At 40.7% G+C, this 25987-nt stretch overlaps 3 protein-coding genes across 3 annotated transcripts; 1 reads left to right on the plus strand and 2 right to left on the minus strand.

The window, feature by feature from the left end:
• Positions 1-1681: 1681 nt before the first annotated feature.
• On the minus strand, positions 1682-12084 carry PKNH_0320100 (conserved Plasmodium protein, unknown function; the record flags this gene model as incomplete). Its single annotated transcript, XM_039113838.1, has 5 exons — positions 1682-1910; positions 2144-2254; positions 2417-2491; positions 2644-8771; positions 8932-12084. The coding sequence occupies 5 exons, from the start codon at positions 12082-12084 to the stop codon at positions 1682-1684; spliced, it is 9696 nt and encodes a 3231-aa protein (XP_038969450.1).
• Positions 12085-13637: 1553 nt separating this feature from the next.
• PKNH_0320200 (kelch domain-containing protein, putative) lies at positions 13638-15360 on the minus strand (the record flags this gene model as incomplete). The annotated part of the gene is made up of 3 exons (XM_002261131.1): positions 13638-13715; positions 13955-14118; positions 14367-15360. The coding sequence occupies 3 exons, from the start codon at positions 15358-15360 to the stop codon at positions 13638-13640; spliced, it is 1236 nt and encodes a 411-aa protein (XP_002261167.1).
• A 2933-nt stretch (positions 15361-18293) lies between these two features.
• Positions 18294-24923, plus strand: PKNH_0320300 (kinesin-19, putative; the record flags this gene model as incomplete). Its single annotated transcript, XM_002261132.1, has 1 exon — positions 18294-24923. The coding sequence occupies one exon, from the start codon at positions 18294-18296 to the stop codon at positions 24921-24923; it is 6630 nt and encodes a 2209-aa protein (XP_002261168.1).
• Positions 24924-25987: the final 1064 nt, after the last annotated feature.

Below are 25987 nucleotides of genomic sequence, written 5' to 3' on the forward strand. Positions count from 1 at the left end.
AGGTTCATAATAAAAGTGTGCGTCAAACTCAGGGCAAAGGGACATGGGAGCTAGCAACTGGAAGCCAAGAGGTTATTGTGTTATGTGCCGTGGGCGATGTACATATAACTATTTCACCTGGAAAGGGTGGAAATGTACACGTGAACATATATTGTCCCGCAAAATTAAAGGGAAATAACGCACAAAAAATGTGTTCTTGCGAAGTGTTAAAAAAAAAAAAAAAAAAAAAAAAAAAATTAAAAGTTAGGAATACGAAACAAATGTCCCTTTTTTTTTTTTTTTTTTTTTTTTTTTTTGCAAATACGCGAAATGAGCATAATACAATGGAAGATGCCAACCTCCGAAAAGTGTGAATTAGTCCATAAGAATGGAAACAGATAATTCAAAACACCCACTTGAATGCCTTCGCCATTGGGGAATATTATGTATGTAAGGTATTCAAAAGGGAAGGAAGCGAAAAAGGCACATCATGAAGTATGCGTGTCACTTATTTTCCGCTTACCCCCTCCCCAAGGCGGTGATTTTTTTTTTTTTTTTTTTCCCTATGTTGCACACAAGGACGGAAAAAAAAAAAAAAAAAAAAAAAAAAGCAGGTGAACGACAAGGAAAAAATGATGCCGAATGGACGATAAAAATGCTGATAAAATGGCCAACCAAATAAACCACAGAGTATCCCATTGGGGGAAAAAAGGAAAATAGAAACAGACGTAACTGTGTAGTTTCCACGGGAACGAGCTGACCGGGTGAGAGACATGCCCCTGTATGTACATCCGGCGAAGGAATACGTTGCAAGGAGGGCAGACTGCATTCCCCCATAATGGGTAATGTTGTGTGAGAATACTTGCCTACCGATCGACCCTTGTATGAGAGAACAAAAAATTCTGATACGGAATCTCAACCTACTCGTCCTTGGGGTATCAAGTGGGCACAACATGGACCATTTGGACTAGGCGGCCCATCAATCTGTATTTTTGAATTCGTTATCCACCTTACGTGGTCATTTCGTTTGACGCCTTAGGTGTGTAGCCCCGCCACCTTCTCCCACTTCTTCCCTCCAACGTGGATTAAATTTCCCCAGTTTAACATCCCCCACCCCTCACCCCTAAGATGAAAAAAAAGGAAGAAAAATATGAATAACGGTTAGTGGTTACACCCCTGCCTTTTTCTGCTCAACACATGAACAGCTGCGCTTACTTTAAAAGTTCGTAAATCTGGTTAGGACAAAAAAAAAAAAGTGAAGACTCTCCCCATACGTTGTTCATTTGATGACATACCTACGTTAAAAAAAATTCGCTAGTTGCAATTTTCCGCAACTGCGATGGGGTTTTCATCAGAATAGAACAACAACACATAAGAACGGTGCTACGCCTTCATCCCCGCAGGTGTTTCTTGTGGCAAAAAAAGAAAAAAAAATCAGCAGTCTTTTGCTTCCAGAAGAGAGAATACGTGTTGTGTGAATAGGGGACAAAAAAAAAAAAAAAAAAAAAAAAAAATGAAATAAAAATGAAATAGAAATAGAAATAAAACTAAAAATAAATGGAAAAGTGAAGGGGTTGATTTAGAAGTCATCGCATTTTGCTTCGATACAGTCGCACTTAACTGCGGGGGGGGGGAAGGGATGTACACATGTGTATCATGGAGAGAACCGTTCTCCTGCAACTTGCGCGTCTGTCTGGCGTGCTCATGACCTCCTCTTTTCATAATTCTGAAATATTTTCACAATGATGAACCAACAAACGGTGAAGATATTGTTGATGTGCTCGTAGTGGTTGGTCCCCAGACACATGTCGACCATGCGGATGTTCTTCAGCAGGAGCATTATGTCTCTTTTTAAATCCATAGGTAATTTATAAATGTCGTTTCGCAACTTGGCGTCGATAAGCGTAAGCCATATGTTCTCTTTAGCGAAGCTGTACAGGAGGGAATTAAAGTGCGGGAGAATAGACATATAAAGTGTAGGTATAAAATTCCTCACAGGGAGGTATGCACATAATGAATCACGTCGCGAAGAGAGCTCTCTTTGAGGGGACGTGCCTTCCATCTCCACCCTTTTGGGAGACCTTTTTTTCATTTTTTTTTTTTTTTTTTTTTTTTTTTTTTCATTTTTTTTTTTTTTTTTTTTTATGCACCCTCGGGGACTTACTTAAAATTTTGCAAAGATACGGTTGGGCTGTCTACAAAGAGTTGGAGTTCTTTCATGTTTTTTAAAACGTTAATGAATTCCGACGCAACGATTTTCCATTCGAGGAGTTTACTAAAAAGGGGGTGGGGTGGAATAAGCCGCATTAGGGTTGTTACATGTTTATGCAGATTTGCACGTAGCTGTGCGTTCTTTTAGCGTTCTTTTAGCGTTCTTTTAGCGTTTGCTTGTTTTTTTGTTTTCTTCTTTTCTTGTTTGTTTCTCCGTAGCGCTTACTCGTTGTCGTAATATGTCCGGAGGAACTTGATGAGGTCGTTTATTTGGACTCCTTTACTCGCTATGCTTCGAAGCCTGGAAAAGGGCGGTAAGTGCATATGAGTGTGCATCGGTACCTGTATTATCGGTTCGTGTGGAGAAACAAACTGGTGCGCATGCGCGTGGATGAGTTCTCTTTAGAGTGACGAACCACGTTGAGTAAAGAACAAAGACGGAAGAAGACTTACTGATCATAGTGCGGGCGGTAGATACGGGGACACTCGCCCGAGCAGCAGGGGGGAATACCGTAGCCAAAGAAAAACGCCATAATATTTTTTAACTGGAAAAGAATAGCATTATTGAAATAGTTCAGATTTGCGCTGGAAATTGAGACAATCAATGATTTCAAAAAGGAGTGTATATATCGGATAATATATTTTATAAAACTCATTTGGATGAAATTCTTCTTCAGTTTATTTGTGTGTTTTACATTTTTCAGAATGGTGATTAGCTTAATGTAGCCCACAATGTTGTATTTATAAATACGAACGCCCTTTATCTCTTTTGACATGGTTAAGTGGGAGCAGTATTTCTGCTTTAGAGTTTCTCCAATTTGTCCATTGGTTGCGTAGTATTCATGAGGGTGGAGATTAAAAGGTTCCCCTTTTGCAACACCACCATGGTAATCAGTAGAATCGCCCTGATAATTGGTCCCGACATTGTAATTCTCCTTTTCAAACGCATTAACATCGCTCACCCCATAAAGCAAAAAGTAAAAATCGAAGGGCGAGTAGCTCCTCTTCTGGTAATCTTTAAAATATTTGGAGAACATTTTTGAGAAAGGTAAAAAGAAGAAGGGGTATTTCTGTTGGCATATGAGTAGCATATTGTACAGGTTACTCCACAGAAGCATTTCAAACTGGGCATCATCATAAAGTTGTATAACTTGTTGGCAGAAGTGGAAGGCGCTGTAAATGTTAAGCACATGGCTGCATATGGTCTTTCTCTCCACGTAATTTGTGTAGTTTGATACAAAGAAGTAATTTTCTCTTTTGTAAATACTTGAAAACGAGTTGTGTCTCCATTCGGGAGGGCCTCCTCCGTGGGTACCCTTCTCATCGCGAGTGTCCTCATCACCGGTGGGACGATAAAAAATTTGAAACAACCGAATGCTACCATGTAGGACCAAATGAATAATCGTTCGCACAATTTCCAAGCGAAACCAGTTTGCATTCCGCGCTGAAATGAAGTTACTCATGTTGGATCCGCTCCACTTCGGGGAATACACATTTGGCAGACACTTGCAGAAATCGAAATGATCCTTGTACTCCAAGTGCATCTTCCGTTTGAAAGTGTCCAGGATGTTTCTGTTCCTACCTATGGTTCTAATTAGAATGATTATGATCCAATCGGAAATTGGCAAACAGGGAGACAATTTTTTTAGCTGATATATCAGAAATATGACATCCATTAATTCCTGTACATATTCTTTTTTCTTTTTTTTTAATTTCAAAAAATTATTTTTTAATCTTTTTTCATCACTATTATAAATTTGTATGTTCCAAAAATCGTACGTATGATAATTTTTTTTTTTTTTTTTTTTGCATAAAAATTTATTATGCTTGCTTGCACTGTTTGGGGGATGACTGATTGTAGTATGTTGGAGGTATTCGGAAAAGAGGTACTCCTTGTTGCTCATCGGGTTGTCTTTCATCGTACCATTTGATATTGCCGTGGGATGACCACTAAAGGGGAGATGCTCACCTTTGAACCTTATGTTTCCAAGGCATTCCAACACCATCTTCATGTCCTCCTCCTCTTCCTTCTGAATGAGGAGTTCCTTTTCGTATGTAATTTTTCTTGTCCGTCTTTGGTCCGCGTTTTTATACGAATGGTGGCTACGGCGATGGGGGAACTTTCCGTCACCTTGGCGTATTTCTTGCTGATCCTGCGTAAGGGCAATAATTTTATCAACTACCATATCCATTTCGGTTTCATTATGGAAACCTTCGGGCGAACCATCTTTGTCTATAACTGCAGAGTACGATCCTTTGTGTGCTTCTCCCTGCTTGAGGTTGACGCTATCGTAGCTTTTACACACATCGTTCACCGATGGTGAGAAGATGAGCGGGAAGGATGTTGTGCAAGATATTTTGGATGCGTTGGCATCTTCCAAGTGATCCAAAATTTGCGAGCATTTCCCTGTGGGATTTTTGCTACCCCCGTTTGAAGACAAATTCTCAGAAGGCAGTGCAGCTTCCCCTTGTGCGTGACGAACCAAATGAAACTTTTCAGTGAGACTAAGGGAGTAGACAAAGTTAGCGCACTTTTGTGCGAGAAAGAAGATGATAATTTTTGGCGTGCGGTTATTTTTGTTCCTTAACAAAGACATGGCAACATAAAAGGCATGCATGAATTTTTTCTGGTTCAAGTCGTTTCCATAAAACTCGTCTGTATATTCCAAAAATAAGTTTTGAATAATTTTCTGCGTGCATAAATATCTATTATGAATAAAACAAAGAGAATAAATGCATCTAATCTTAACCATGTAATGGAGGTACGTTGCCGTTATGGATTTGTAAAGACACTTGATCACTTCTACATTAATAGGTATGTTTTGAATAGATATTTTTTTCGTCCATTTTTTTTTTTTGTAATTCTTCACCTTCTTGTAACTGGACGATGAGTAGTTACGTTCTGAAGCGTTCGCATCTTCATTCAAGTCGTCCACAGTGGAGGTGGAGAAGTTACAGTCCAACACATCTGTCTCACTACCAGAACTGCTACTATGACTTGATAACCTATCCATTTTAAGTAAATCACTTTTGGTATGGTTAACCTTATTGCTCATTATGTTATCCTTCATGGGATCTGGTTCATTTCTGCCGACCCGAGCAAGATGTGCATTTCTCCTTTTTTCATAGGTTCCACTGTTGGGCAAGTCCGACGTGGCGTCACCTTCGTCGTCGACATGGTCGTTGTCATTGTCTGCCACGTAATTCGCGTAATTCGCGTAATTCGCATAATTCGCATAATTTGAATAATTTGCATAATTTGCATTCACAATATTGTTCATTAGCCCTTTCGAATTTTGGTGCATACCCATGTTGTTCTCATTAACTACCGAGTTGGAAGAAATATCCCCATTGAGCATGCGATTTTTGTGCGAATGTTTTTCTTTTCCATGTGCAACGTTATAGCTATCGTTTATAAGTTGACTATCTAGCGTACCACCAGATGCAACATTAAATGGGGCTTTCCCTACGTGAAAATCAATTTTTTTATGTTTTCCACTTTTCTTTGTGCTCAGCACAGATTGGATGAACTGCATGGAATCTTCACCGATGTTCTCTCCTCCATTAGCCACATCGTGTGACGCGTTTATCCCTGAGTTGGAATCGCCTACGGCAAGGGCATGCATATTTATGTCCAGTGTGCTATCTGCGTGCGTGCCTTGATCGATCTTAAAATCCACAGTTCCAACTCCCTCTTCCAATGTTGGCCCTACTCCACCAACACCTGTGCCTCCCGTTGCTACTCCTACACCCCCACTTTGGTCTACCCCTGTTACATTCCTCTGGAGGAAAAAGAACGGGATGAAGGCCAATGCGAAGGACGACTCCAACTGGGCCAAAACATTGTTGTCATTGCAGAGCTGCTGAATCCACATGCTGGCACTTTGTGTCCTTCTAATTCTGCCGAGGATATTAAAATCATTATCTATTCGAATCCAAAGGAGAGGAATCTTCCCTTTGCTACATATTTTGGCAACTAACTTTCTGTTATCCAGACACATCAATGATTTGTCCTTCCTCAGAACCTTGTGCTTACAATACTCAAGCATGTACTTATCACTGTCATTTGTAACTCCAATAAACTTAACGGTTTCGTTCATATAGCTATCGAACGCATCGATGGTGTTTCTACTTACGTATTCTTCATGCTTGGCCATATATATGGACTCATGCTTGAAGGCGACTTTTTTTCTTCCCTTTTCGGGTCTGGCATTTACACTGAATCTCATCGGAGTAACGTTGTCTAGCAAATTTTTCTTGATAACTCTTACTCCGTCATCCTCCACAATTTCTATCTTCAGGAGGCATAGGAAGAACTTATTTTCGTCTACAGAGTTTGGCATGTTACTGAGCACATATGGGTTAAGGTAGTTCTCCGCATACAGCTTGTTGTTCAGGAGGAGATCCCTCAGGCTTTTTATCTTTTCCTTCTCCTTTTCCTTGTTTTTTTTGATTTTTCGTTTTTCCCTTTTTTTTTTCTTTTTCTTCTTCGATTCGCCTTCATCAGGTAAGTCACATACCCCAATGGCATATTCCTCCGCCACTTCGCCCACCGCTACATGCACCCCTACGCTACCTCCCATTTCGCTTATCTCATCTATGTACTCCCCATTGGGTTTACTCTGCGCTTCACCCACTGACACTTCCTCATCCACCACGGAATCATACGGCTGGGCGTCCTCTCCCCCCTCCACCATATCCCCAACGTACGGGTAGTCAAAATTGATGCTAGTGGTACTCTCGAGCGTGCTGTATCGTGGGTGATTCAAGGAATTAATTTCTCCTCCATATGCCCTCGACTGCGTTTTCTCTTCTTCTACCTCCACCACTTGGTCCACACTTTCCATTATTTGTACACTCTCCGTTGTGTCCATTTGTTTCCTCTTTTTTCTGTGTCTGTGTCGGGCTTCGTCGTGGTGTCTCCCTGCATGTCTATGTTTTTTTTTCTCTTTTTTTCTCTTGTCCTTCTTCTCCTTCTTCTTCCTTTGTTTGTCCGAATGAGATCTCCCATTTGTGTGATCCCGCCGGCCAAAAATGTCGATTTCATCTTCCTCCTTAGAATCTCGCGCGGGAGCACTAGCGCGTTTTAGGAGTTTTTTTTTTTTTTGAATTTTTGCTAGAACGTGGAGGTAGTAAAACAAGCGCAGGGTCGTTTTCCACTGCGGGTATATGCAACTGGTGTGGAAGGGAGTCGTGCTGTTATACTCATGGATGTGATGCTTGTCTACACACAACTCACTTAGCTTTTTCACATTACAATTTTTAAATTTCTGATATGCAATAATATTATTGTACAGGTTTCCTTTCCCCGTGGTCAAGGCGAGGTCATCTGACCCCACGTATCCAAAGCCCAAGTAGAAATTGCCATCCCTTGCGATGAGTTCCAAACTATCATAATTAGAGTAGGGCAAATTGATTAACTCTTTTTTCTTTTTTAAAATATAATTTCTGCATATCTGTAAACGATTGTTTATTTTTTCTACCCCGATGAGGTCGTGCACAGTTGTAGTTTGTTCTCTATTGGAATTTTTTTTTTTTTTTTTTTTTTTTTTTTTTTTTCCCTTCTCGTGATGCTTTCTCTTTTTTGACATTCTCTTTTTGAGGAAGTCGCTTTGGACAATAGCTTCTTCACTGTGAGGAACTTGCATATCCGTCACTTGTACGTAAGGATCGCCCCCTGTTTGGTCATTCTGGGTGTCACCTCCCATGTATCCTTCCTTGTCTTTATCTCCACTGGACCAATTAGATTCGTTTTCACTCTGCGGGGGATTTGTGACATCCCGTTCGCTCATTGTCTGTTCCTCCCTCTTGGAAAAATGCCCGATAAGGTTCCTTCCTCCCCTGATAACTTTGCTACTGTCCGTGGAGCCCATCTCGCCGGAGGGCGCCATTTTCCTAAGCGTGGCATTCGTGAGGAAGAAAAAATTTTTACGCTTCCTTTTCATGACATATCTATTTAGTAAATCATTGGCCTTATGGCTGAGCATCTCCTCATCATATTCATAAAAATGTTCCATCTGCAGAATCTTTTTTTTTTTTAAAAAGGAGAGGAAGTGTCTCTCCAAATCATGATGGAAGTAATTACTTGGGTACCCCTTCTCGGAGAGTTTATCCTGGTATATTCTGTCTAGATAATTTTGCATGATAATTTTGTTTCTTTGACTGTTGTGCTTCCACTCATGTGTATTGCTCTTCGAATCGACGTGTTTGTTCAGCTCTATCAGGTTATATACACTGGTAGACGCCATCTCTGCAAGGAAGTAGGCAGAGTGGAAATCCTCATTCACAAAATTGAAGGGGTTAATGGAGTTTTGGCTCACGAGAAAATTGAAACTGTCCATTGAAGTCCCCTTCCTTTGTAACTGTACATTGAATGTTAGGATATACTGACAGACACCGTAACCCTTAATGTACGTTTGAAGGAATTGAGAAAAATATTTTTCAAGGAGCTGATACTGTTCGTGTTCGTCTGTTCTCAGTTCGGGAGACTTGGCATGCAGATCGATCTTCTTCATTTTGAACTTGTTCTTGGGGAGTTGCTTGTAGCTTTCGATGTACCTGCGCGTGCACTCGTCGAAGACCTACAATTGTGTGTGTGTGTGTGTGGGGGGGATAGTGTGAAAGAGATGGCGTGTGCTGAGATGTGATCATCACAGACATATCGCTCTGTGCATGGTCCACGATGTGCCCTTCCTGATCTGATCGTTGCGCTACAGTGACATGTACACGCCTTAGACTTACCTCCTTCCAAAATCTGGACGAACTGATCACTCTTCCCTTCCTCTTGAGGTGGGAGAAGAAAAGCGAAAAGCAGTACTGGTGAATGGACGCACAGAAGGAGAAGCTTTTCAATATGTTGAAGAAAATTCGAACACAAAGGAAGGCTTTAAGGAAGAACAGGTGGTTCAAAATGTAAGATGATAAGTTGTGGGTGAGGACACTCATGCCCATGGGTGCAACGTTGGAATGTTCTGACTCTGTCCCGGCAGACAGTTTCCCCCTTTGCGGCGAGGTGAACGACTTTTCCCTGTCCTTACTACAATGGTAAAATAAGTTGACATCACCGAAGAGCTCCACATGGGAACAGTACCTCTCCCTGAGTTCGTAAAAAATAACATTCATTTCAATCGTCCCGAATATTTGCTCCAAATATTTTTGCAGAACTAATGACTTAAGCATAAAGAGCAGGTGGATATTTTCATCTGTCACTACATCCACGTAGTGATCAAAGCAAAGAGCCAGTAGCCCCTCTGCCATGATAATCTTGTAACTATATAGACTTATGTTAAAAAGGGTGTCATACAGAGAGTGTAGAATTTGAGTGGAGAAGACGATTAAATTTCCAAAGATAAAGTACTTATTGTTTTGGAGACAAACATAAGGTTCTGATAACTTTGTATTTAACAAGTTACTGTTTGAGAAGAGGTTGTAGCCATTCTTCATGTCGTCGTAGATGTGCGCACCAACCGAACATTCGATGCTTTCCGATGAGGGGTAATTCTCCAGGTTTAAAAAAGCTAGAGGGAGAAATAAAACTGTGATGTTCTCGAAGGGGAAAGCTTCCTTACTCATTTCAAAAAATGCTCTCAATACGTATCCTACGTGATAACTGGAGTACACCATTTCGTCTTTATAATTTTTTAAGGTAAAGATAAATATGTTTGGCACGATTTTATCCTTCACCCTTTCGTAGTAGCCACAGAGATCCTTCTTCTTGAGGCTTCCCTTTTCGCGGTACTCGCTCGTGGGGGGATCGGCCTTAAAATCTGGGTTCCGCACGCCATCAGCATTGTCAGGATTGTCCGCATCGATCGGATTGTCCACATCGACCGGATTGTCCACATCGACCGGATTGTGCGCATCGACCGGATTGTGCGCATCGACTGGATTGTGCGCATCGACTGGATTGTGCGCATCGACTGGATTGTGCGCATCGATCGGATTGTCCACATCGATCGGATTGTCCGTATTCTTCACATTAAGGGTGTCATCACTGCTCCCGTCCGAGTCTACGTAGTAGCGCTTAATTGAAGATCTCCGTTTTCTTCTCCCCTCAGATATCAATTTTTCCCTGGAGAGAGGCATCGTACCTTCCGGCAGTTTATCCGTTTTGCCAAAGGCACCTCCCCCTTTACCCTTCGCCTTCCCATACTGATCACCCGAATAAAATTTGCTCCCTCTGGACTCCATCTCCGTTCGGTACAAAAAGTCGTAATTTATTTTCTGGAAATCTTTAAGGTTCAAATTATTTAAGTGAAGGAAGTCGAACCTACCAGCATAGAGAGAAATTTCATGGGGAGCCAATTTGCCATGTCTGTTATTCGACTTATAAAGGAAGAAGTTGGAATCCTGAACTTCATATACATTTATTAAACTGTTCGACGATATAACCACGTAGGGTTTTTCAATTTTGAAGAGGAGTTCCCAAAAGCATTTCCCATAAATACTGTATATTTTTGACAAAGTTGGGAACCATGTGCTGTTACAGGAATAGTTCTGTAATCCTACCAGTATGTCTTCACTCTTGTTAAAAAATAAATTGTTAAGGGAAGATGATAAATTGAACAAGGAAAAGTTCATACTTATTTGTAATATAATTTTTACGTGGTATTCTCCCTTCTTCTTTACTATAACTGTTTCTCCTTGACAGAAGTTTTTCCAGTTGTTGTAATTTTTTTCCTTTTCCTTGTTCCATACTCGGTCTTCTATCGATATGAACATGTAGTTATTTCCCTTGATATGATTTTCCTCTGTGTATTTGTTTAACGACACGAGGTCCATTATGTTTGGGATGCGTTGATTCCTGTGATTATTGACAAACTCGTGGTCTTCCTCTACTTCCGTTTCTATCTTTCTCTTCCCTTTGCGTTTTTCATGGGTTGAGTCTTCTATTCGATCATTCTCCCTTTCATTCTCTTCCCAAGGTGAGTATCCATAAGTCTGGGCCACTTGTCCATCTTCATTACTGCACCCACTTGGGTGCCCAAAATTGATTTGCTTCAACTTCAATTTGAACTTTGTGCTTTCCTTCTTTTCTCTTTCTTCATCTGTTGTTATGCCATCTGGTGGTCCCGCCTTCCTCCCTTCTGCGTCTTGATCTGTTTTATCGCTGTGTTCGGTCGGTTTATACAAGTTATCATGGCAGTGGTGGTCGTAAGCATCGTCAGGATGATTGTGATGGCCGTAATGACCGCCCGGACCATACTTACGATTCGCCCACCCCGCGATATCACCTCTAACATAGGGCTCCTTCCCATGCCCCATACTGGTATATATCATGTAGTATTTCTCCTGCTCGGTTCCATTTATTTTAACATCTTGGTAAGAACTAGAGTTCATGTTGTGTGGCATTTCAAGAACAACGAATATTTTGTTTTCCTTTTTTCTCTTCATAAAATTGATGTAGGCTTGGTCTTCCAGTAGGGGGACATCTCGCGGGGCCTCCTCCTTCGGGTCTCCTCCGTTTAAAGCGGCTTGTTTGGAGTGCTTCATGCCCTTCCCTTGTTTGTTGTGCTTGCTGTGCTTGCTATGCTTACTATCCTTACTATCCTTTGCGTGTTTGCCATGTTGATCATCTCTTCTACCCTGGGTGTTTTCGCCATCCAGTGGATCTAATGCGTCCCCCCCATCATCCACTTCTTCATCATCTTCATCACTACCATGATCATCGTCACCCCCCCTTTGTCCAATCCCCCCTTCACAGCATCCTATGTCTCTCCTAATTCGAACTTTATTAATGTCATAGTTGGCCTTGGCAAAATCTTCTTCATCGTAAAGATAGTAAATGGGCATATACAGGGCCAACGTCATAGTGGTGCTTCCTTCGACTTTCTCATTGTGCATGTCGATGTTGACCGAGAGGTCTTGCTTCTTCAGCGCGAACCAGTAGTCCATCTTTGTTCTTCTTTCATCCAATCGTTCGTTGCTTGACGGTTAGATGCACACACATGAGCAAGGGTGAACATGCGAAGGCACATATGGGCACGTAGATGTACACATATGGCTGTCTCCCCACAGGCTCATACAAGGTGGAGGAGACTCTATAGCCTGGTCTTATCTTAGCTTATACCCCCAGGAAAAGAAAACATGAAAGTTCTTCCGAAGGGGATGGTTTTCCTCTGTTGCAGCTTACGAGGTGGCTCTATTAAGTGCCCCTTTTGTTCGCCCCCCTTTTTTCACTGTGTCAAAAATCGGAGGAACCGCATCTTCCCTTCACGAGGGGCGGAACAGAGCAAACTATATTTCGTTTTTCTTATGGCACACTCCTCTTGGAATTGGCCACCTTCGTATTCTATTCACCTAACACGATAGTGTAGAGTGGAGGGTTGCATGGAGGTGGGAGCTTTTACTAAAAGTCGCCTTCGCACCTTTCCCCTCTAAGTCTGGTCGTCCATTTGTCAGATTTACAAGGAGGCCATGAAAAAAGCGCCTACTCATTGACACAAAAAAAAAAAAAAAAAAAAAAAATTCTTCTACTCTTTCGTTTGCAACCCTTTTACTTCGAAATAATAAGAAGCGTCACGACTAGGGTGAGGAAAGAAGTAAAACGGTTCAGTTAAAAAATAATTCAAACAAAATGTGATGACATAAGCCATCTTTTCCTGGGTACTGTAAAAGTGGGAAAAAAAAAAAAAAAAAAGAAAAAAAAAAGAATACGAAATGTGATGTGGTGGATTGAAGTTATAGCGTTACAGCGAAGATGGCAATTTTTCTCTTAGAGTTTTTTTTTTTTTTTTTTTTCTCCTAAGGGGGGTCGAATTGTAATTTGTATGATGCCCTTCCTCCTTTCAATTTAATAGGCATAATTCAACGAACCAGTCAGAGCTACATTACATGTCAAACAAAAGCAACACCATTATGGTGTTATATCTACCCCAGTGAAACATATCAGCTGGGCTGAGTAACCCCTTTACGTGTGCGCAAAGACGTTATATATATGATACTATACTCTTATATATATCAGTGGACAACCCGTGGATTTACAGTCCCGACGTAATAAAAGGCATCGTATCAGTTGTGACGAGGGTATACTTGAACAGATACGTCCATCCAACGTTGTGTCGATTTCTACGCCTTATGTCCGCCCACGTTATGTGAACACTTTGGGAGTTGTAAAAGTTGGACTCTAACAACACATTCAAAGCATATTTTAAAAAGGGAAAATCTGCTAACCCAAAAAAAGGGGCAAGATCAAATTAAATACCAAAAAAAAAAAAAAAAAAAAAAAAAAAAAAAAAAAAAAAAAAAGTGGAAAAGGGCACAGGAAAAAGGAAACTACAATTATTCTAACTCCCCTGTAACGAAAAAAAAAACATAAGGCTCCTATAACGCGGCGTTGTAGTCTTCACACTTATCTCTGCGCAAACACAGGGTTAATTGAAATAATGAGAAAAAAGACGATACCTCCTCCTTTGTGCTTGCCTCGTAAATTATTTTTGGCACCTACTTTATTGTGACGCATCTTCATTCATCAGCAGCCAACGTGTCCCTTCTTCGTTTAGTATTTCTGCCCTCTTTATAAGTTCCTACACAAGTGGGAAAATGAATAACAGTGTGTGTATGCGTGGGTAACTATGGGTATGAAATCTGTTCTGCCGAGTGGGAGGAAGGAACATTTCCTTAGCATGTTCTCACAAAGCAAAGCCTTGTGACTGTTCCTCAGCGTGAGTGGATCTCCCCCCCTCAACAATTTGCTCCCTCTGCACAACAAAAAAAAATGTGTGAATATTCCAATAGACCCACAAATGCAGATGTGGTTGTTTACCCGGCGGTGCTTGCTCACTCCGCCGTATGCCACCAACTGGTTGTTCCAAAGAAAGACGACAAAGTTAGAACGTGAGAAGTTTAAGCTGGGTCCCTCCGTCCATTCACCCGTCTCGAAGTCATATATTTCGACAGAGCTGAGATCCTTCACGCCGGTTGATCCGCCTTGAAGGGAAGGAAAAAAAAAAAAAAAAAAAAAAAAAAAAAAAAGCATAAATGAAAATGTTAAGTTTTGCCCCTCCCAAATGCGAGCTACTAATTGGAAGGGGGGTAATCACCCATATGGAATAAATACAGAAGTATGGGTTCGTAAGGAAGGCCCTTATCGTGATTTACACGCTAAAAAACTGTGTGGAGCGAAAATGAGGTATGCACGAGGCATGTCCACAACAAATGTGATCCTTCTTACATACCTATGGCATAAAGCTTCTCCTGAAACACCACAGTGGCAAGGCCAAGACGCGCCTGCTTTAAAGGTTTACCCATAATCCACTTAATATTTTTTTCCTTCAAATTTAGCATTTCCATACTTTTGTGGACCTTGCCATAATCCCCAATTCCGTCCTTCCCCCCAAGCACGAAAATCATATTTTTAAAAATAGCTGCACTAGCAGAGTGTCTGACATAATTCAGAGGAGGGAGAGACCTCCACGAATTTATTTTCTTGTCGTAGTATTCTACACTGTTTAAAATATGGTGATTCCCTTCCCCTCCTAAAATGAAAAGGTCATCATCTTCTGTACATATTCCACAAAAATTGGATCTTGGAAAATGCATGAGGTTTATTTGTTTCCATGTCTGTTTGTCTGCAGAAAATTTTTCAACCAATCCGTATTTTTTTTTCCCATCATTTCCCCCTATGGCAAGGATTTCCCCATTCTTGTTCAAACATAAAAAATGGCCGTTTCTCAGAGAGGGCAATTTTTTTATTTTCATTTTGACTGTATAGTTCTTATCCTTATCCGTGGATATTTGTAAGGATATTAGTTCACTGTTCGAGATTATTGTTTTTTTGGAGTCACTCACCACGTAAGCGTACACGATGTGCACTTTCCCCTCGTCTTCGTCTTCTGTTTGGCTACTCCCTCCGTTCGCGTTCGCCCCGTTCACGTAGCGGTTGTTTTTTTCCTTCATAGTGCTTTCCTGTGGGTTCACGTTGACGCTGTCTGCACTATTTGCCTCACCATCGTTGTCATCGTTCCTTATTACTTGGATGCTATTCGTGCTGAGCAGAACTTTTCTACACCCGTCGCTCGTCCCATTGGTGGAGAAATTTGTGGGATGGAAATTTTCCCCATTATTCAACGTCATGTTGTTATCGTGTTCTCCAATTGCGTTTTTCTCGTTTATTAAGAAGTCCCCTTTGTTTAAGCATCCATCCGGAAGAGACTTGTTCAAAACATTCATTCTGTAGGCCGAGGAAGCAATGCAGAGGGCAGAGGGGGAAGGACAAGCTGTATGTACATATACATGTGCTTGTATGCATGTGTACACGTACTGCTATGTGTTCTGGCTAAAAAGAAGGACTTCTTGAGAGATGCAACATGCAATGCAGGAAAAATAATGGAAATGTTTATGTTTCGTTCCAAAGGGGTATGAAAAGATATATGTGAAAAATAAAATTCGAGAGTGAGGTAGCAATAAAGGATGCGTGGACACTTCCAATAGCAAAAAGGAATAGAAAAGGATGTATATTCCTGAGTTTTGCAGAAAAGAAAAACCTTAAAATTAAAAAAAAAAAAAAAAAAAAAAAAAAAAAAACTGCTACAGAAATTGAGGAACAAAAAGTGAGAGGAAAGAACGATGTAGAACATACCTGCTCATTTTAGTTCGTAAAAAAAAAAATAAAATAAAACAACAGATGTGAAAATATGCATATATATATCCTCCACTCGAATGTAAAAGATAAAAAGTGAATCACCCCCCTTTTTGGTATATAATGAAGTTTCTTGGTAAACGTAATTTCTTCTTTTTCTGTGCCAAGGTTTAGAAACCGTCTGTGCAACCGAGTCGCTCCACTTGTATAGGTGCATTTTTAGTGGTAGGCCGGTGGCACTCCACAATCACAATAGTTTTTTTTTTTTCCTTGTGTGACGTAAATCGGAGCATACGCAAACCAAGCTACGGGGACGTTAACACTGTTTAGAAAAATGAAACAGGAAATGCTTCCTCCCCAGAAAGCTACTTGACAGTGGTGTTTTCCTTGTTTAACATTTTCGGGAACATCAAAAAGGGGAAAAAAAGGGTTTTTTTTCTTTAATTTCCTTTTTTCATATATTTTATTTTTTTCCTTCTTCACGGAAGAAGTCCTCCTCTCCTTACGCGCATGTGCACAAAAGTAACTTTGGAATGTGAACCAAATGAGGTACGGTGCGTACATACAAGAAGACAGAATATATATCAAAACACATGGGAATGTAGATATGAATATCCACACATGAGTGCAACTGGTTCATAGGGGTTTCACACCATTTTGGTTTTATTACAAAATTGACCCTTGTCCAAAAATTGTTTACGAAATGGGCGATACATTAATTCGGGTGTATAACAAAATTTGTTCTTAGCAAAAATCACTATTTTTGAAGTGGCACTGTTGTAATTGTCGACTTGACGAACTGTTCCACTCATTATATTTTCCATTTTTTGTAAAATGACAATATACACATTTAGCCATGTAACCCATTGTTCAGAATCTCAGCGTTCTTCATATGTGTCTGTCTTTCTTTATAAGGACGTACAGCTCGATTGTAGTTCCCTTTTTACAAGACCCTTGAGGCATAGAAATGTTATGCACGCGGTAAAGATGGAACAGTTCAATTGCAGGGAAACGAAAGACGGGATTAACATGATAGTCTATTTCAAAGATCGAGAGATATATTTTTTAATTATTCTACACTTTTTCGGATAAATGTGGACACACACTCGTATACGATATCGCTTAAGAAGGAAAAAAAATGCTTTATTACTATACGAATAGTGAACAGTTTTTTTTTTTTTTTTTTTTTTTTTTTTTAAATTGTAAATATTGCCTGACCCGTTCATAAAATTTCTTCGACCTTAGAAAGCTTTTTACATGGGATGTGCGTAAAAAAAAAAAAAAAAAAAAAAAAAAAAAAAAAATTCTTAGACAGCCAAATAGCCAAGCGGTCTTAAAAGCTAAAATATCCGAAACAATCGAAACAAGAACAAGTGCGTACACAAGAAAATTGCAAAGGGTACATGTATGTAAAAATTATGAGGAAGAAAAACAATAGCGCGTTGTGTGAAAACTCCTCATGGAATAAAAAAGGTTTAATTACCTCCTTAAGATTAAACAACGTCCTATATGTTTTGGGCGTAATTAACACTTTCCATTTGTATGTTTTGTACTATTCCGCACTCAGTGGACATTTTTTTTTGTTTACCTCTTCCATTTTTATGTGTACATTTTGTTTTTCGTTGCGTCGTGTTTTCTTTCTGTTGTTTCGATGTCCTTCGCATTACTTTGCTCTACTTTGCTTTTGTTTGTTTTCCTTAACGAAGAATAATTTCCCAATTAAATTCTAATTCTTAAAAAAGCAAAATTAGCGTGTGTCCGTCGGGTAACATACTGATGTCTAGTGGATGATTGTGAAAATTGTTTGCTCGACATACCTTCACAAATTTGTTAAAAAAAAGAGGGGATTTTCATTTTGCGTCGATTTAGCTTTATAGAGAAATCCCCCTTTACGCTGTACACAGTTGTTGAAGCATCTGCATTTTTTAGCAAGAGATGCGCGTAAAACAAAAAAAAGTGAAAATAATTTAAAAAAAAAGAAACAAGAGGAGCTCAACAAGTAGTTTACACATTTATTTCGCTATGCTGAAACGGAGCCTTTTTTTTTTTTTTTTTTTTTCTGCATGTGCCCCCCTTCGGGGACACCTATATACTAAACTGTTTTAACGTCCACATTTAACTGTCGTTGCTATATACTTGTGTGTATATACGAACGTATGTAGATTTTTGGAGGACAACTGTAATTTGTTCCTCTCTGTATTTCCCCTCTCCTCCAATGCACGAAACACTCTGCAACCATGAAAGTGTTTAAATTTGAGCATATTCAAATGTGAGTGCCATTTTGAAATTATTATAGTGCTGCAATAATATTCTCCCTGGAAGACTGTTTTTAATGGCCCCAAGGTTTTAGCACTACACGTGTGTATATATAGACTTATGCATACCTACTCGTAGCTTCATTCATGGGCCCCTAAAACACAGTAAAAGAACAACTACTTGCCTTAGGAGACAATAAGGAACGATCATATAAGGTAAAATACACGGAGGTAGACGCATATAAACTGTACTGCTTTTTCAAGTGCGAATGAAGGACAACCTTATAATGGACGAGAACAATGAAGGGCTGAACTGTGAAATTGCGTGCAAATCGGGGGCTCCTTCAGGAGTTTTAGCAAGCAAGGTGGCAGAACCTACTAAAAGAATTGGTGATTTAAGAAAGAATAGCGATGGTAGTAGAAACAGCAGTAGAAGTAGCAGGCATAGTGTCAATCGAGACTATAGGTGGTGTCGCTCAGGAAAATCCTCCGTTGAAGTACCGGACAAAATGTATGACAAGAGCGTAACGGTGGAATACAACAGTGATAATGACCGCTCCTGCGGAAGGAATAAATATCAGGAGTTCTCTAAGCAGAGCACTCTAAATGTAGATAATAACGATGAAGAAAATGCGACAGAGTGTTCCTCTGTGTCTAGCAATTCCTGTGGCGAAAGGAAAAGGGAAGGCTACGTTAACACGCGCCAAAAAACATGCAAGAGGGGTGGGGAACAAAGTACAGAACACAACTCCAGCACAGATGATATGATTAGCCATAATGCAATAGAAGAGAACGAAGTGAAAATGTGTACAGTGAACGAGGTAGTTACATGTCAAAAGAACAAAAATGAAAAAGAGAAGGAGAAGGAGCCGGAGGAAGGGAATCTTCTCAAGCTTCAACAGAACGATTCAGTTTTTCTGGAGAAAAATGATAAGAATGTCAACAGCGTATTAGAAAGGTATGAGGATATCTCGGAGAAGAATCTAGATATGAATTGGAACAAGTCGCAAATAAAGACATGTATTAGAATTAAGCCACTGGATTCTGTGGGGAACAATCTGGAAAATGTAATCACGCAAAGAGGATTAAACAAAATATTAATTAATTACGGAGTGCAGAGTGAAAACAAAAAGTGTGAATTTGTTGTTGATAGAATTTTCAATGAAGAGAGCACGCAATCGGATATATGGAAGAGCATTTGTTTTTGCATAGACTCTGTTTTTCATTTTAAGAATGCAACTGTGTTTGCGCATGGTCATACGGGGACGGGTAAAACGTACACCATGATTGGTCCAGACGTGATGGAGCTAATTAAGGGGAAGAAGAGAAAAATTCGCCATTCCGGAAGGCGCATGCAGCCGATTGAGTTGTTACTGAATACGAACAGTTTGAGGGTTCCAAATGGTGGTGGTAGTGCTAGTGGAAACGGAAACAGCAACAGTAACAGCAGCAGTAACAATTTTTTGTATGAGAGAAAGAGGTCCTGCTCGCAGCCGATCTTTAACTTCCCTGCGAGAGTAATGCCCTTGGTGAATGGAAACTACTGCAGTTATAAGAAAATGTACGACTCGTCGTGTAGCGCACAGTGTAATGGGGCACATACTTCTGCGAACAGCACCGGGAACAGTATCGTGAACAGTATAGTAAACAGCGGTATGAACAGCGGTGTGAGTAGTGGCGTAAATGGCGGCGTGAGCAGCGGCGCGAACGGCACCAAGAACAGCTCTACAAACATGGCGCCAAACGGACCCCTTAATGCTAGGCACAATCACAAGATGAATGCGGAGTGTATGAGTGAGAGCACGTATTACGGGAAGTACGAAAACTGCAAAACATTTTCTGAGTATCGAATGGAGTATAAGCCTAATGTGAAGCATTCGCAGGAGGAAATTCGGCTGATTTTAGATTCAGACAGAAAGGGGATGATTCCTAGGGCGTGTGAAGAGATAATGAGGAGGTTGTCTCTGCAGAGGGGGGTTGGTGGCGAGACGGAGGTGCATACTGGGGAGAAGGGTCCCAGGGGAGTCGGCAGGGAGAGCGGTCATCTACGTGGTGATTTACGTAGCGGTCGAAGCGGTAACTTTAGCGTGGTCCGCGACACGCACGCGGAGAAAACGAAGGATGTATTTAAAAATGTTAAGGTGTACGCCTCTTACATGCAATTATATAACGACAGAATATTTGACCTATTAAATCCGTGTACGGAACCGCAGCCCTATTTAAGCACTCAAAAGTCTAAGCTTTATAACAATGCAACATTTGTCTCTGGTTTGTTAACCGTGGAGGTAGCCAACTGCGAAGAGCTGATAGAGCTTCTAGTAGATGGCACAAGTAACAGAGCATGCAGAATCACAAAGACTAATGAAATGTCTACAAGGTCCCATTCGATATTTAAAGTAGAATTACGATATGTTAATCATTCAAAGCCTGAGTTTTCTAAGTCGGGAAATCTGTTATTAATTGATTTGGCTGGTAATGAAAAGTATGCAGCTTCTAATGAAAAACTATACACAACAGAAGTTTGTTCTATCAATAGGAGTTTATCTGCCTTGTCCTTATGCATTAATGAATTGTCCAAGGGGAATAAAAATATCAGTTATAGAAACTCCATTTTGACGAGACTTCTACAGGATTCTTTAGGAGGGTCTAGTAAAACTGTTTTCATATGCACCATATCTTCATGCATGAAAAATGTCCGTGATACCCTATCATCTTTAAAGTTAGTTTCGAGAGCAAAAAAGATACAGGTCGAGAGCAGGGGCAAGAACGTTTATGTGTATGAGGAGGACATACGAAGATTGCAAAAGGAGTTGTACTTTTTGAAAAAGTTTGTTTTTTTTCAGTACATTACGAATAGGTATGAAAGTAGGAAGAGGCTACGGAAGATAAGAGAGTTCTATTTTAGTAATTTCTTGGATCAGGGGGAGTCCAGCTTTCAGAAGTCTTGCGGTGGTAGTGCAGATGTAATCCCGGGTAAGAATCCGTCAGTCCGTTGGGGAGGTAGGAGCATTCCAGATGACACCATGCAGAAGGGAAATACCGGAGAAGAAGAATCGAACCATTGTGATACTATAAAAGTGGATGCAAATGAGGAAGATACTACCTATGCCGGAATAGAAAGCATCTACAAGGAGTATGAACGAAAATCTTTTAACTCATTGCTGTATCAGTGGAATTTGAATAAGGGTAGCATTAGGAAGGCGCGGGATCCGGCGGTAACAGCTCTAACGGCGCTAAACGGTGTGAACAGCAAAAGGAACCCTTGGTTCCACGGAAATGGGAATGTGAACAGGAAAAATGTAATGAACTTTATCGAAACGCACACCATAGAATATGAGGTCGACAGTGATGAGGACTTGTTCAGCGGGATTAGCAATGATGACGATGGAGAGGAAGATGACGAAGCAGATGATGAAGGGGAAGAATACCCCGAAGATGATGGTGAGTGTAACGGAAATGATGACAACCGGGACGAAAGTGACAGGGGAGAGGATGTAGGAAGGTGTTGCAGGGTGGATGGGGATTATGAGAAAGAGGGCTCCGACACTGATGAGGCATACCCGAACGAGGAAATGATGAAAGGGGGGAGAAAAAGTATTGAAATATTCCCTCCTCGTGATGATAGTAGGAAATCCACTTTAGAAGAGGGGTGTAAGAGGAGAACGACGGATGGGCATGTAAAAGGGGGAGATGTCATGGCAGAGGAGGTGGTTGCAAAAAGGGGGAAAAAAGAAGATACAAGTGTGAGTGGTGCGAAAGGGGAAGATGAAAAGGAAAAGACAATACAGACACCCTGTAATGGCAAGGAATTAAGCTGCTCAAAGGAGAAGGCGAGAGAAGCAAATATGCTTAGTGTAAATGCTAAGAACTTAAAAAAATCAGGGGTAGAAAAAAATAAATGCGTTTTGGTTTCAGCGGAGAGAGCAGTGTCTGTATGGAATATCCCAAACGGAGGGACAATTCCGAAGAGGGCAAAGTTCGTGAGTACGAGCAGGAACATACGGAATCCCAAGAGAAGCCGCCTCAAGGCAGGAAAAAAGTCACTCTTCCTAAATTTTGCAATGCATATTAACAAGAGAAAGGGAACTAGCGGTATTTTCAAAAATAGAGGAGAGGAAAATAAGGTGCGAAATGGATCTGAACTAAACAGGGAAAAGGAAAAGATCGGTAAGTGTTGTAAAGTACAGAAGCAAGGACGTCGCTCTAAGACGTGGAAGAATGATGAAGATGCTGGTTTTAACATTAAGGTGAAGGGAGCTTATTGTCGACGGAAGGGGTATGCTGAGTTGGTAAATTCTCGCAAATCGGCTAACTCGCTGCAAATGTGTAATGGATCTAATTTGTCTCCATCAGATGGTATTATCGGTACATCCATCTCGGAGAGGGGGGGGCATAATAGTAGTTATAGTAGTAGTGCACACGGAGGAAAAATTGGACAAAGTAGCGGCGCACCTGAGAAGACGCCAATCGGTAGAAGGAACTGCGTAAAACAGAAGGAAAATCAAACGAATGTAGAAGGTGACAGGCAAGTAAAGTCAATATTCTCCAGCGAGGGTAGTCAGGTTGTCAAAAAGTACTCCTCTAATGAGACATTATACAGAAAGGGGCGTAGCAATGCTGAAAGGGGAAGTCCAGGCATTGGGTCGGATATAGAGAATCTACTGCAGTTAGGAGACTCAAAGATGAGGCAGCATTATCTTAGCAACGTAGGGATAAAGAACATGGTAATAAATAGGATTAACATTTTACCGAATTCTAAAGTGGTGAAGAATTGCAATGAGGTTAGTTGTGGGGTTAAAAATAAGGACACGCCACGTTTGAAGGGTGAAAAGAGCCTGAGTGAGGTGAGAAAAAGGGAAGCTCGTGCAGGTGATGGAGTGCGGGAAGGACATGGTAATATAAGTGACAGGAATAATGGCGACAGAGGTAGATCGATCAGTGAGAACTGCTGCTTCAGTAATTGGAAAAATAAGACTATTATAGGCCAAAACGGGAAGGGAAAGTTTTCCTACTATATTGAGTTTAACAAGATCAATGATGTGAAGAAGTACTTTATGGATGGGCATACAGTAAGAGGGGGTGGAAAAGGGGACACTGGTTTGACAGTTCGCAATGGGGTTGTGAAAAATATGAACAAAAATTCGATTTCCCAAGTTGAGGAGAAGTGGCTGGACTTTGAAAAAAAATTAGAAACGAAATTGGGGGAGGAAAGGGATGGAGTTGTAAGTGGATACGGGGGTAGCAGCGTGGTGGGCAGTAGGATCGGGGGGGATAAGTCCCATCCTAAGGGGGACAGCGAAATGAGCGCTTTGGAGGAAAACAAAAAAAAGCTGGACAAGTTAAAAAACCGCTATGAGAAGATAGTGGCTGAGTCACAAAAAAGGGATTCTAGGAACGCCTTTTGTTTGAGGCACTCTGTTGGGGATGCAGACAAAGGGAAGGATAATGGTGGATATAGAAATGGGACTACCTACCCAACTGGTGGCAGTAACGCGAGACCACAAGTACGTAACGGGAGAAGTGTACAGGATATGCAGAGGAAGGCACTTGAGATGAGGAAGACTGATTTGTTCGGGGCCGACGAGCAGGTGACTCCTACCCACATGATCAGGAGCGGTGTGACATTTAAGGGAATAAATGATATGTCAAGGGAGGAGAGGCATACATATGAGAACGCCAAAGTGGTAGGAGGAATGAAATCTGATTTGGATAGCATGATCAGTAGTACGTATAATATTCAGGATATGATAAAGGCGTCTTATCGGGAGAAAAAGGGGCGATTTTTCCTGAGGAGCCACTTTAGCGGTGCGGATTCGGGCATGGAAAAACATCACAGAGATGACCTGGTAAGTAAGTTGCACAGTTTTAAGAATCACCATGCAGAGAATCGCCGTATGGATGGGGCTAACCCGATCGGAAGGGTAGTGTACCTTCCAAATGGAGGAAAATTACATTGGGGAAAGAAGCACTGTGGGGGGGCTGAGCAGGTGAACCTAAATGGGCGTTTAATTTATATAAAGGGGGATAAAGCGAGGATTGCCTCCACTTACGCGAATGTTAATGATAAAGCTGGAGGGTTGGACAAACATAGGAAGAACGATCAACACCATCTGGCTAGTGTAAACACTGTAGATGCTTACGACAGTATACACAATGTAGGATTAGAAAGGAAGGCATCCCCCAATGGAGGAGTGAGTAACTGTGTACTATTGAACACGCATGGGAATGAGACAAGTTGGGGAAGACCTACTAACGGAGTGTTATTACAAGGGAGAAATAATCCGAACAGGGTCGACGGAGAAAGAGGATCACATCAAATAGGGAAGGAAAAAATAAATAGGGAAAGATACAGTGAGAATAAGTTTAGAGAAAAATATTTTCTGCATGGACTTCTCCACCCTGAGCATCTGCCTCTGAAGGACAATTCGATGTATGATGACTATTATGAAAGTAGGAAAATGCACAAGGCAAATTTGTTTGCCCGGGAAGGAGGTAGCAAGAATTTCGATGTGTATACCATTCAGGAAGGAGAGAAGATGAGGAATGGTCATTATGGAAAGGGGAATCGAATACATAGGGAAGGGTTTCAAGTTAATCCTATGAACAGCGTGATACCTTACAGAAGTAAATCCATAATGAATGGGAAGATAAAAAATGTACACTACGGTGGTAGGGAGTTGCCTTCTGGTAAGTTTGTTGTTAGAAGTGGCTTTACCTATGGTGAGAGAAGTACGAAAGATGATCCTCTCCCCCCCGGGCAAGACAGAAAAACCCTTCGGACTCCCCCTCAAATGCGTTTCCAAGATGTTAATAGAAACGAAATTAATCAATTCAGGGTGATACCAAGAGGTGGAGGTTTGTGTGCAGGAGGGGTGTACGGTGCGGGCACAAGCAGATGAAATGGAGAAGAAGAACTTTCCTCTGCTGGCGTGGACGTTTCCTTTTTGTCCGCGCAGCTACCCTTGGGGTGGACAGCAACGTGTGCGCATGAATATGTCTATCATATTAGCTGATCTGCTAAAAAAAAAAAAAAAAAAATAGGCCAAGTCAATTTAAGGAAGCATAGCGGAACACATTTTAAAAAGTTTTAAGAGGAATGTGTAATTCTGAAAAGTTCAGTTTTGCGCATTCCTAAAAAATAAGTTCATTCTTTAAAAAATCGTTGCCCATTTCTGAGCGTTCAGGGTGGGGTGCCCTGTTGCATTGTTGAAAGTTATCCAAATTTGTTTCTTCGTCCTGCTTGACACTTCCTTTTGTTAGCGCTTGTCTGGCAGTACCTCCCGCTACCCATCGTCTACTGCGAATGAGACGTCCGATTATAATGCTCACTCAAGCTAGCCAAAAAAAAAAAAAAAAAAAAAAAAAAAAAAAAAAAAGTGAGCTGCGAAATTGTTGAACAAACTGATGGCGCTGGGAGGAGGCGAACTCCATATCCTTGTTATGAGGTTCCGTCGTTGGACAGATTTTTTAATTATTTACCAGCAGGATTATTTGTTTTTCCTTTATTTATTTATTTATTTATTTATTTATTTATTTATTTATTTATTTATTTATTTATTTATTTTTTTTTTTTTTTTTTTTGGCTAGCGCGATTGCCGCAAGTATAACTGTTTCCGTAAACTCCGTCGTTTTGCTATCTTGGCTCATTTGTTGCCTGTTATGCATTCCACTTTGTAAAAATTATTTAGATTTAGGGTTGTCTTTATAAGGGGGCAGTTCTTGTATGTTTATTTAAAAAAAAAAAAAAAAACAAAAAAAATAAAGAATAAAAGGTGAAACGGCAATTTGTGCAGTCATCATTTTGGTAAGTTTGGCACGTAGAACTGTAGATATAACACGCAAGAGCATCTTTTGTGTTACAGGAAAAAGGCGGCAGTCCCAACGCTAAGGAAAAAAGAAAATATAGACATGTACATCGATAAATGGATAGATCTGTGCATACATACAATGTGTACTGATCAGA

The sequence above is a fragment of the Plasmodium knowlesi genome, assembly GCF_000006355.2.
Source record: "Plasmodium knowlesi strain H genome assembly, chromosome: 3".
Classification (NCBI taxonomy): Eukaryota; Apicomplexa; class Aconoidasida; order Haemosporida; family Plasmodiidae; genus Plasmodium; species Plasmodium knowlesi.